At 39.1% G+C, this 12,439-nt stretch overlaps 1 protein-coding gene across 2 annotated transcripts in view; it reads right to left on the bottom strand.

Moving 5' to 3' along the window:
* LOC123319447 (dopamine receptor 2) overlaps positions 1-12,439 on the bottom strand; it is a 150,311-nt gene that overhangs the window by 116,013 nt on the left and 21,859 nt on the right. For both annotated transcript variants that reach the window (XM_044906429.1, XM_044906430.1), the window contains exon 2: positions 3,969-5,155. In XM_044906429.1, coding sequence (XP_044762364.1) covers positions 3,969-5,122 — 1,154 coding nt within the window. In that variant the 5' untranslated portion in view covers positions 5,123-5,155. The remainder of the gene's footprint in view (positions 1-3,968; positions 5,156-12,439) is intronic.

The raw sequence follows: 12,439 nt of genomic DNA, 5'->3' as shown, positions 1-12,439 counted from the left end.
TTATATCGAGTCACACAATGCCAGAATATTGCTTTTTTGCCACCTATTTCTTGTACTTTATAACACTCGTGAATGATGGCAATGAAATAGATGCCATAAATGGCAAAAAGGGTATAATACCTCTGAATACTCGGTACAAAATAGATGATATAAGTGTCAGGAAGGTTTTATTGCTATATCAGATGGAAATATGATTCATACTGAAGTCTCCCTAGAATGCACATGATTGATAGCGGGAACTATAAGGCTCCAATTACTAGGAGTTGAACGCGCCGCTACAGAAAAGATTGATAGCATTATTCGTCGTATGCGAAGGCGCGGGTTGATGGGGGGGCGAGGGGGACCAACTGTCCGCGAAATCCCCCAGTTATTTATGTTCGATCACCGTTCCGTCTCCTAGGGCTGCAACATCCATTCGTGTCGAAACGCCACCAGTAAAAAGTTGACAAATCCCCTCAGGATCTGACGGGAGCCGTCACTACAACGGGCCGATAAGTAATGAACTTTACCGGAGCCGCTCCGGGGCATCGCCGGACCTGCGAACGGTCCAATTTGGCGGTCGTCGGAGGCTGAAAAAGTTGCCGAACAATCATTACTTAAGACCCGCCGTGGGCTATGTGTTCAAGAGCCATTAGCAAAGGAATGGGATCTCCGGAAAATCGAGAGACCGGAGGCTCCGGTCTAGTTGCGATCGCGGAAGAGATACTTTTCCGGGTGTATGAAGGGGCGGACGGCGCTGAATGGGGGTCTGACCTATATTTCTGCAGATTTGAGCTGGATTTGATGGGGGGTGATATTGGGGGATATCTCTTCATATACTTTCCATTATGCCGGCTTTTCAATGCGATGCCCGGGGAAGTGATTGGCGGAAGAGCATCATGAATAATTTATGGGGAATTTGGGATAAGCCGGTTAATTCGAAAGAAAAAGTCACTGAAAAATATAGAAAAAATATGTCCTTATGGGTGGTCCAGATCGTAACCAAGAAATTTTAACCACGTATTCTACATCAAAAATAAGCCCTAGTTTGTCTTATAAACATTTGTCGAGAAATGTTTCCTCTCCGAGATACGGGGTGTTAAAATTATAGAAAAACAAATGGTTTTTATTAATAACTTTCGCACTGCTTGAAATATTTTTATGAAATTTGAGACATAGGTTTTTTAGCGTCAAGGAGCACTTTTTGCATAATATAATTTTTTTTCTATTCTACCAGTGGCGTCCGTACTGCAGCGAGACTGAATATTTTCAGATGAAAAAATGATACGAAACTGGTTTTTCCGTTAAACAAAATTACTATTTGAATCTTTATTTAATTTGGAGCAAATTCGGTCTCATGACTTTTTGATGTACGAGGTACCGTTTCCGGTCAAAAAAATAAAACACATTCTCATGCATGAAGAAATCGCCAAAATTTGATATATCAAATTAAATAAGGATTCAAATAGTAATTTTCATTGTCGGAAAAACCAATGGCGTATAATTTTTTTATCTGAAAATATTCAGTCTCGCTGCAGTACGGACGCCACTGGTAGAATAGAAAAGAAATGAAATTATGCAAAAAGTGCTACTTGACACTCAAAACCTATGTCTCAAATTTCATAAAAATATTTCAAGCAGGGTGAAAGTTATTAATAAAAAACATTTTTTTTTCTTTAACACCCCGTATCTCGGAGAGGAAACAGTTCTCGACATATGTTTATATGACAAACTAGGGCTTATTTTTGATGTACAATACATGGTTAAAATTTCTTGGTTACGATCTGGACCACCCTGTATATAACGACCATGTGTGAGAATTGAAGCATTGACATGACAAGGTTCCGAACTCTAAATCGTCAATTTTGACAAAATAACCGACCATTTATCGATCTTAACCATCATCGTATCATTCAAAGCTTGTCTTTGGTTCATTTGTCTCAATGAGAACTCCGAAACTGTGATTCCTGCGATACTGCTGACCTGACCAATCTGCCAGTTTGTGCAAGGCGAATTTAATCTGTGAACTTAGCAGCGAGGCCGTGAATACAATAATAAGAATTTATTCAGATAATTGGAGAAAATAAGAGACATAAGCCATTTTTTTCGTCTTGGTTTCGATTTGGAGGGGATTGTAACGGTACTCGATAACACCCAGTAGCATCTGCCAGTATGCAATAAGGGTCCATCAATTCCAAACGTTTTTCCATCGAAGAAGAAGCTGTGTTGCTCTGACGAGTTCAAATAAGACCGAAACCATGGTCAGCATCTGCTCTTCTTCGGTGGAACGTTCTTCATTCAGTGGCCTTGACGATGGCAAATTGGCTAGTTCAATTTAGATCGTAACACTTGTTGATATTCATATCAGCGAGTGGTATGCATCCGAACTAATTCTCATTATGTATTAATTGCCTCCCCGTTTAGGCGTGATCCTTCTTCATTATTTTACCGCTGGCATCATATCTGACGTGAACTGAACGTGTCCAACTTCTTCATTCATTACACGCATGTTGCTTGTAATAAGCAAGCTGTAGTACTGAGGAAATATGGGACATATGCCATTGTCTTCGTCTGGATTTCGATTGGAGGGGATTGAATCGGATCTCGTTTCATACTGGGTGGCACTTGAGTACTACTCGATAAAACCGATTAGCGTCTGCCAGTATGCAATAAGAATTCATCAATTTCAGACGTTTTTCCATCTTCCGAAGAAAGTTTTTGGAATGGTTCTGCCAGAGTGTTTATCTTCTGGTATTTCCCTTCTCCTGAAACCCTTTTCTGCTGGTAGATCTATCTATGTCACAGAAAGGTAATGGTTCGATAAAAGGAGTTTCCTGGCAAGTGTATTGGCCTCTTCATTTCTTTGCTTCTCGAGTGATCAGGAGCCCAGACCAAGCAGAGCTTGTTATTATTGCCTAATTCATTGAGTTTTCTTCGGCACTCGCATATCATCTTAGAATCGATGGTATGAGAGCTCAGTGCAGCAGTCACAGCATGACTGTCAGAATATATTGTTATATCTCATTTTTGATAGTTTCTTTCTAGATTTATTTACACACATCTTTAGATTGCGAGCATTTCTACCTGAAAGACCCTTGAAAAGAGGCCAAACGGTAGTAAGTACTTTGTGCCAGACCCCTTGGGGGTTTCAAAAACATCTGTGTACCATTTGATAGTATTCTTTCTGAGAGCTGAGATTGTGGGCTCCCTCTCCCAGTCTTCTTTTCTACTTAACACGGTAGTGAAGGTTTTCCGATGCTAGTTTTCTCAATTATCTTGTCACTAGAAGCTGATGGGATATATTCGATCAGAGATGACCAAGTTCTCTGATTCCTAAACATCTCATTGCTAGTACTATTATCTCTATATTATAGTTGCACAAATAAAAATTGCTGTCATTGTTCGGAGTTTGTAATCTGGTGAATTACTCATCAGTAGATATTTACTTTTATGACTTTGCCACTTCAATTGAATTTCTAACTAACCTTCTCGTGCATGGGTAAGTAGATGTCTACTAGTCAGGCTTCCTTTTTTGCTTTTATTCGCGTAACTTATACTCATCTAGCTTCTTTGTTTTCAAGAGTTTGCTTGAATGGATATTTGATAAGACCATCTCATTTTTCCTTCAATTCATTAGTTATTTGTTGCCTTTGATAACCTCTTTTGTGGTAGCGTTAGACACGTGGTGATTAGACCGAGAAAGACAAAAAGTGTATTCTAGAGTATTGTATCATTCGACTCCCAGCCAACTTCAACTTCCGTGGCCACTTAAATGCGAATGCAGCCTTTGCTGACATTACTCTACGTTTTAACATCTTAAGTTGATTGGCAGGAAGACCTAGGTAGTTAGACCTTTGAAACATAATTTTGATTAAGTTTATTACTACTACTACCTTAAGTTGATGACCACACTTTTACACCATCCGTCATGAATACAACCTCAGATGCAATATATGTAACATTATTGACAAACATATCAAGAAACTCACCTTCTGAAGTCTCTGCTCCAACACGCGTATATCACTGGATTCATGCTGGAGTTCACCCATCCCAGCCATGTCACCACCGCCAGCACAGTCTCCTCTTGCCAGATACAATCCGAACAAAATCCGGACAACAAGTTCACAACGAAAAACGGCAACCAGCACACTATGAACACGCCCATAACAATACCCAACGTCTTAGCAGCTTTCTTCTCCTTGGCAAACTTCGCCAACTTCCTGGACAACGAGAAGTTCTTGCTATTCACTCCGCGGCTAGATGCGAGTCGCGTCAGTCCGTTATTCGCCAGAGCAGTCAAGGGTTCGTCTTCCTGTCCGGAGAACTGTCTGGTCTCCGGTATCTTACAAGTTCCGCCACGGTGTATTCTAAGTGTCAGTTCCAGTTCGCCCGAGCCCAACAGTATTTGTTTGGTTCCGAGTCGCAGAGATCTCGTTTGCGCGGCGGCCGCCCTGTATATACGGTAGTAAGTGAACACCATCACGAACAAGGGGAGGTAGAACGAAATTGTCGAGGAAAATATTAAATAACCTAAATGTTCCGTGAACGGACACTTGAACGGGGGAACGGGTTCAGTTCTCACGGCTCGCCACCATACTATCGCCGGAAAAGATATAGCACTGGAACACACCCACACCCCTGCGATCAGGAGCACCGAACGTACCCTGGTCATACGCATAGGATACGTTATCGGATCCGTTATCGCCCAGTATCGGTCCAAGGAGATAACGCATAGGTTCAAAATGGAAGCTGTGCTAAAAAGTACGTCCAACGAACGCCAGATGTCGCACCAATCCGTACCGAAAAACCACGTGTGCTCTAGCACTTCATACAGAGCGCTGAAAGGCATCACCACCAGGCCCACCAAGCAGTCCGCTACCGCCAGTGAGGTTATGAAGTAATTTGTAGGGGTGTGCAGGTATCTCTCCCTCACTACAGCAAGAATCACCAGCATGTTGCCGAAAACGGTGGTCAAGGAGAAGAGGAGTAGTAGGGAGACAACAATGGCCCTGTCTTGCATGAGGGAGCTCCAGTGCTCCCAAGCATCTCTGGCGGGATCTGTGGTGTTGGTGTAGTTGAAATCCAAGAATGTGAGGTTAGGGAACTCCCAGATGTATTGGACGGACTGTTCAGAGATATTCATAGCTCTGTGAGTATCCAGAGTTGATATTCATGTCTGAAACATATGGAGGTTAATATATGGTAATAAAGCTGAATATCAAGAAAAATATCATCTCACAACAGAAAAAGCAAACTCCAGTCAGAGTCTACTAACTCAATGACTTAAGCAATTGTAGCATTTCATCAGGACCAAGCTATATGAGCCTTTTTCATTACCTTGTTAATAAAAGCCATAAAGCTATCTGATAAAACCTTTTTCCAATCATATAGTATCTTGACCTTTTATTTCCTTTTAATCGCAGTAATTTGTACTCGTTACCTCGATTGTACAATAACAATACGAGCTTCAAACTCCATGCTTATTATTTGTTTTAATTTTACACGAAAACAGGCCAATATTAGAAGCTTTTGCTGAAAAGTGAAGGTTCAAATTTCAAATGATTTTTCAGATTTTGTAAAAAACAGATTACTGTTTTGACCAGATAGGTAACAACTATCCTCCAGAATTACTTTCAAGTATTCACTAACTAACCAGCGTCCGTAGCTTGGTGGTTAGAAGCGTCGGCTCAGTACATACGGGTGCGTGCAACCATTCAGTGTTGGTTTCAAATAAACAGTGCTGTGGCGTAAGGACACAGTAACAAAGCCTCCACAGAACACAACTGATTCTCCGAACTCGTACAAGCTTTACGCAGTTTCTAAGGGGTACTTCGGTACGTATGGAGAATCAGGATAATATGAATATATATGAGCTAACTTCTAAGTGGAACTTAACCTAACTTTTCCGTCAAAACAAGGGCTTCCCTTCCAAAAAAATTGCAATAAAACTCCTAAGTGATAATATAATATGAATATCTGCATAAAATACATATTATGCCATTAGAAAAAACTGCTCCCTCTCTCATATACCCAGTCCTAAATCAAAAGCCTATCCTACAACAATGGCACATAATTATACCAGTCTGGAAACAGAAATTATAACAATATATCAACTAGATGGTAACGCAATTAGCGCACCGCATTGTTCGAATTACATTTAGCTCCGTTGATGAAAGGAGATTACCTTTTTTTTCATTACGATTTGGAGAAGAAAAAGCAAGGAAATGTATTTTCAGATGCTCGTCATACAGATCGGCTTACAGCATCGAATCCCATTGTTGTGGCTTTCGTGAAATGAAAGGTTTGCAGAAGATCGATGTCCGTACAGAAATGAGAGCATTTTGAGTAATTCTGACAAAGAAATGGATGTAATCAAAGATACAGGGTACAGTAAGAACAGATGTATTTGACATTTCTCATGTTTTTGTCTATCCCATGAAACAAATCTGTTTTACGTCAGTGTTATAGCTCAAAAGAAACAAATATTTGCATGATTCATCTTTGAATTAGTAATATTTCCTCCAAAAATTATGTTTTCCATCTTTTAGATGGACATGGAGCGGCAGCTCTTTATTTGTGCTTTTAATGTGATATTAATGTGACAAAACAAGAATTTGACATTTCTGCTTTATAGCTACCCTGTAATATGGTAACTTGAGATAGTTAGTTATAGTTTTTCAATATTTCTAGATGTTCTGTAGTTTTAGTGAATCATTTTTCTGTACTTCTGGTTTGGATAGTTTAATTCGAGTGTGACTTTTTCTATAACGTTTTCATCCGTATTCTCAAAGAAATAAGACAGTTTTAGGCAATAGGACATTTCTCGAGCATCTATTTCTCAAATAAAGCTTAGTTGTCTCATTTATTTTCACTATTAACCATCGTCATGACTATTTCCTTTCTTATTTTTCAACTTTTCTTAAACAAATTGAATTTTCAAAGAGACACCCTGTATAGGGAAACAACACACATTTATACACTCGATCCACTTGCGGTTTGTGGACACGTATTTCATTTCTGAGGCGATCATCGATCTCCTCCCCCATAGCTGGGGGTTGGACGTAGTATGCATGAAATTAGACATACAGTTGATCACAAACGGGCTTTGTGGTTCAAGCATGATGACACTTTCCACTCCGTTGAGCCCGGGCTTTTATGTACTGAGCAACCACAGAATGCTCTCACATCTAGCAGGCATTCGTCATCGGCTGCTGTCGGGATAGGAAATGAGCTCCACCTGTGGTGTTCGATTCTTTGGAACGGAAAAACTGCCAGCGATTCAGCGGCTTACAGATTGATTTTCGTCCGCTCTGACAATGGAGGCGACATCATTATCATGAGTCATGATTGAATGAATTTTTTTCTCTGGAGCTTTGTGTAGGTCGTAAGTAGGAATGGATCGAGATTAATTAAAAACACAAACTGAACACCGAAAATCTTATGACCTTGGAAGCGTATCCAAAAGCCCCTCTCAGTGCTGCGAAATGGTATTCATTCTAACCTTGAGGTATATTTCTCATTTTTCCTTAAGGGCGCCACATTTTTCAGGGAAAATCCTGCATAACTTTCCTGCAGCTTCCAGAACAAATGGAGTGCCTTAGATTCGGCTGACTTGGGACGATTTTGAAATTCAACTTGTCATATTTCAAAAACGGTGACCTTTTTTCTTGTGAGGAAGAGGTTTGAATATGCTAAATGACACAGACTAGTAGGTAATTAGGTTGTATACCTTGCTTCAGAATTCGGATATAAATTAAAAAAAAAATAATATACTTGTCCCAAGTCACCCACCGAGTTGGGAGGCTTGGGACACAAGTTAAAATCCATTTATTTCTCAACTCTCAAATGAAATAGGTGACTTGGGACGGTGTATAATTTTGAAGAATTAGAATTTGTGATTAAATAGTTGAAATTCGGTAAGGAAATTAAATGATGAACTTCTATTACAGCGAAAGTAAATATATTGCTACTCAAATGTAAAAGGACTAAACAAAACAAAAAAACTTTGATTTCCTTCATTCTTTGGTGATTTTTTTGTGGAAATAACATAAATAATAATATCCTGCGTAAAATCGGCATATTTCCTGCTGGCAATGCGCAGCTTGTATCTATTCGGCATTGTCCCTTTGAAACAACAAAATAAATTAAAGAGATCCGTGTTGCCGTTTGATTTGTAAACAACCTTGTTTCATGACATATCTAATATCCCAATATCCCACGTATCCAGAAAAAAATTACACATGCACAAAGTGAAACACATGTACAGGTCACTAGAAAGTATAAGGGCCATAAAAAACGCGCTTTTACTCTCCTGAATTCGTTAAGTTTTCCTGTCAATTCAAACGCCCTAGTCAGGGCAAACTCAACAGGAATTAATGGTTAAACTAACCGAAAAGACACTACACAATCTTATAAGTTTGTCCCTTCACTCATAAATGGTAAGAAACAAAGAATTCTGCAAGGGGGGTAATTGTCCCAAGTAACAGGATTGTCCCAAGTCAACCGAATCTACCGGTAGTTATGAAAAGCGTAAACCAACGAACGTAAGTCGTGAGTTGCTAGCAATAACTCATTGTGCTCTGGTATGTTTGGTGTAACATATTCATCAAGCATTGAAAGAGGGATTCTGTACTGGTACACAAGCCCTATCTGGCAGCCTACTTCTAATAGCTCTGTTCATGGTATAGTTGGGAACTGTTCCTTCCAATACAGAGCAAGCGCAATAATTCACTACATGGGTCGGTAACATGTATCTGCGCTTGCTCGATACCCTTGGAAACTGTTCTGAACTACACTACGGACAGAACTAATAATACATAAAATATCGGCATCAAAATAGGATATATGAACGTAGATCAACAGGTTGCCAATCCAGAGTAACTCGTGTTTTCTTCATGAATAACTCATTGAACACCGCTTCAGAATCAACTCGATAATTAAAGTGACCTTTCCAGAGTGATCGCAGCGATGATGATGCGCGCCAAACAGGATCGTTAGTTGTGATAAACACTCTGATCTGCATTTATCAAATATACCTTCTCTTATTTCAGAGGATTCCAGAGGTTCAAATAATGCACTTTGCATCGCTCCCTTGATGTTCCATGAAGTTGAAAAGCCGCTTAACTCTTTGTCCTGCTTCCCTCATTAGCCGTGCAGAAAATTACGTAAATTCTGTGCTTCGTTTAGTTGTTATGGAATGAATGGCAATAAACATACAAACAAACCTATTCTACATATCTACATATTGTGTTATATCAATGAAGGTTTTTGGAATAGAGTTTTCGAACAAATAACGATGTCGAGGAATGAGAGAATGGTTGATGTCATATCATGGCAAAATAAATTAAGAACCCTTGAAGATTTACCGAATAAGTGATATTCTAATAAAGATTCACGGTGAGGAAACAGCTCTTATTTCAAGGATAATACATTGAAATTGTGAGAGTGAATGTGTCGCGAGCTTCTTCCACATTGAGTGAAACTAAAAGAAGATTTTCATACGAATAACTATTCCCCTATTGGAATATTAAACCGATGAAAATTCAACATAGCCGTGGATTCGAAAATCACCCATTCATCAAGAGTAGCAGCAATTTACCTTGTCACTTTCAACGGCTTGATTCTAACAGGCAAAGCGTGTCAAACAACGCCATCTATTTAGCTCTCGTGTGAGATCATCGTATGGAAATTCATATCAAAAGCGTGGCTATTTTCATTCACCGAATCTGAATACTTCAATCAACTAGACGTTTTCGTTTCATGTGGCTCACGTCATTAATAATTTGCAAGCCCGCGTGGCAGAAGTAATAAATATTTCGGTTGGTTGTATACTGTTGGGATACGGCTTTCCATTTACATTTCTTGGTGCGAAAACCGGAAAATTTATGAATCAAAGGGTTGACGTTCAGTCCTTCAGACCGTTTTCTATGAATATAATATAGGGGTAAGTATATTTGAAATGAAATTTTGGTTCATTACGCACCAAACAACTAGTAATAGTTATCAATGTAGCCTTCGGATATTTTAAGTTTTGAAATATATCATTAATTCATTTATTTTTCATGAGTCACGAGTCCTATCTACTGACCAATTATGTTGTAAGTATAATAGTTGGGAGCTGACGATGCTAAATCTGGATTTACTCGAGCGTCATGGAGACCTAGTGGATTTCAAAGATTAGATGATAAAAAGAAAAAAGGATCTATGATGTATGCACTTTCAGCGGTGGGGAAAGCGTCTGCAGATGATAAAAATCATCAGGTGTACATACTCGTGCGTGTCAGATCAAGATACTGTATATGCCCTACGTGTCTCTGATAATAAATTCATGTTGATCTGACAGTCTGCGTGGTGGGGCTGGTCGTACGGAAGAGTTGAAAATGGTAACAACAACATTTTTTAATGATATGTTAATTGGACCGAAAGGAAGCTACTTCTCAAGGTCACAGCGGTCTTTTGAAAATAGGAAAAAAATCGTAACTCGAGGTCGAGTGTGTCAGATTTTCAAACAGATGGTTAATCTCGGTGTTCCAGAAGTGTTGGCACATTAATCTGACACTAATCAGGGTGGGTTTTCTCAATCTGACAGTTGGAAGATAATAACAAGGCTTTTTTTTTAAATATCCCTCTTCCTGTATCTCTAATCGTTTCTGTAAACATTTTGAAAGTTGAAGGTAATAAAATTTTAAACAACTTTTGTCTGAAGCAGTTTTTTATACCCTTAACCGTTTTCGAGCTAGAGGGTGATAAGTGTGAGGAGCTTAGCCACACATGCGAAAGGCCAAGGTCAATGTAGAAACCAGTCTAATGTACATTCATAGCCATATATCTCAAAAACCTTCGAATGTAGAAAAAATTGCTTCGGACAAAATTTGTAGAAAATGTTATGCTCTACAACTTTTATAACGAATGCGAAAATAATTTGAAGTCCAGGAGAGGAGATAATAAAAAAAAACTGATTTTTATGACCTTTATGGCCAATTTTATTGTTTGGGCTTGTTGAAACTGTCAGATTATATTTTTTTTCGTTATTCTTGAATCATTAGCAGGATGTCCTAGACAATTCCCTTTATATACAGGCCTAATTTGGTTGAGGTACTCTACAGGTACCTTCCCTTATATTAATCTGACACGCTCGAGTAAATCCCGAATTGGGCTCCCAACTATAGATAAGGGTTAAACAAGAATTATCAGGTGGAGTAGGGATTTACTCTAGCGTCGTGGAGAGCTAGTATTTCCTGTTTATGAACTTAGAACACTTCTTTAAAGTCTAAGGGAAGATGAAAGTTTCCGATGCTATCGAAGTATAAATGTAAAGTCTTCTTTTCTCTATTTAACAACCGAGCCTCGAATTTGTAACTTTTAACTGCTCTACCAAGTAATTGAGTTTGCCCTAATCCACCTGAAGATGCTACCGAGCTAGCGAAAAACGTGTAATGATGAAACAACTCATGTTAGTGAAAATCATGTAATTCAGATTTCAGTTTTAACGATTTTTATGTTTCAAAACACCGGAAACGTCATCTACCCGACAGTATTTGCATATCTTTTTGAAAATGATATAAAACTTCGGACAAAAGCTCGAAATTCCAATGGAATCATTGAACCCTCTCATTTGTCGCTTGAAGCGTATCGGCTCAAACATCAAAAAGTGCAATATGAAATGCTCCCCCTTTTTTCATATCGTCTCTTTTCGTTCAGCACACAAACCCTTTGTCTTCCACAGCCGAATCAATCGTCTACAACGCGCGATAAATTCCCTTAACAATTCCCCTCCAAATCAACCGTGAACAAGTTCCCCTTTATTCATCCCTTCTTCACCTGCCGTGAAATGATAATTGGAGACGTCGAAATTGATTTTTGACACTGAATATAAGGCCGAATTCGCCAATCATGGAAAAACATCAGTAGGCTGATATTCGTTTGAATTCCTCGCGGGGCAAATACTCATGCTGCTTTCGAGCTCGAAAATATATCGAATATGATCCCCTGAATGAGGTCGTTGATTGGATGTAAGGCTGTTAATTTATGCGAGAAGTATGTAAATTGAAAGCCGGTTGGGGATCTGGAAATACGGCTCATATTTGGTTCGTTATAGGGTAACCCAAGGAGGAAGCGGATACCGGCTCAGAGCAGACTGGCTGATATTTCTTTACCGGAATGAACAAGCTTATTCACTGAAATCCTTCAATAAGGTAGATTGTATGTATATACGAGTAGATTTTGAATGAGATGTGGTCGTTCCGCCTCACAAAGAACTTCTAGGCAACGTTAAATTTCGATATACTGAGATTGCTACGGAGAATTGGCAACACCGTTGATTATATGTGCGATATTCAAGTGTGTCATTTGTCATTTTGACATTTATCTGACAGTTCAATAGTTGTCATATTCATAGACTAATTGAACTGTAAATATATGGTCATGAAATCGTAAGTTGCGTTACAGTAAATTGAAAATG

This window comes from Coccinella septempunctata, chromosome 8, assembly GCF_907165205.1.
Source record: "Coccinella septempunctata chromosome 8, icCocSept1.1, whole genome shotgun sequence".
Classification (NCBI taxonomy): Eukaryota; Metazoa; Arthropoda; class Insecta; order Coleoptera; family Coccinellidae; genus Coccinella; species Coccinella septempunctata.
This window is presented reverse-complemented; position numbering and strand designations above follow the sequence as displayed.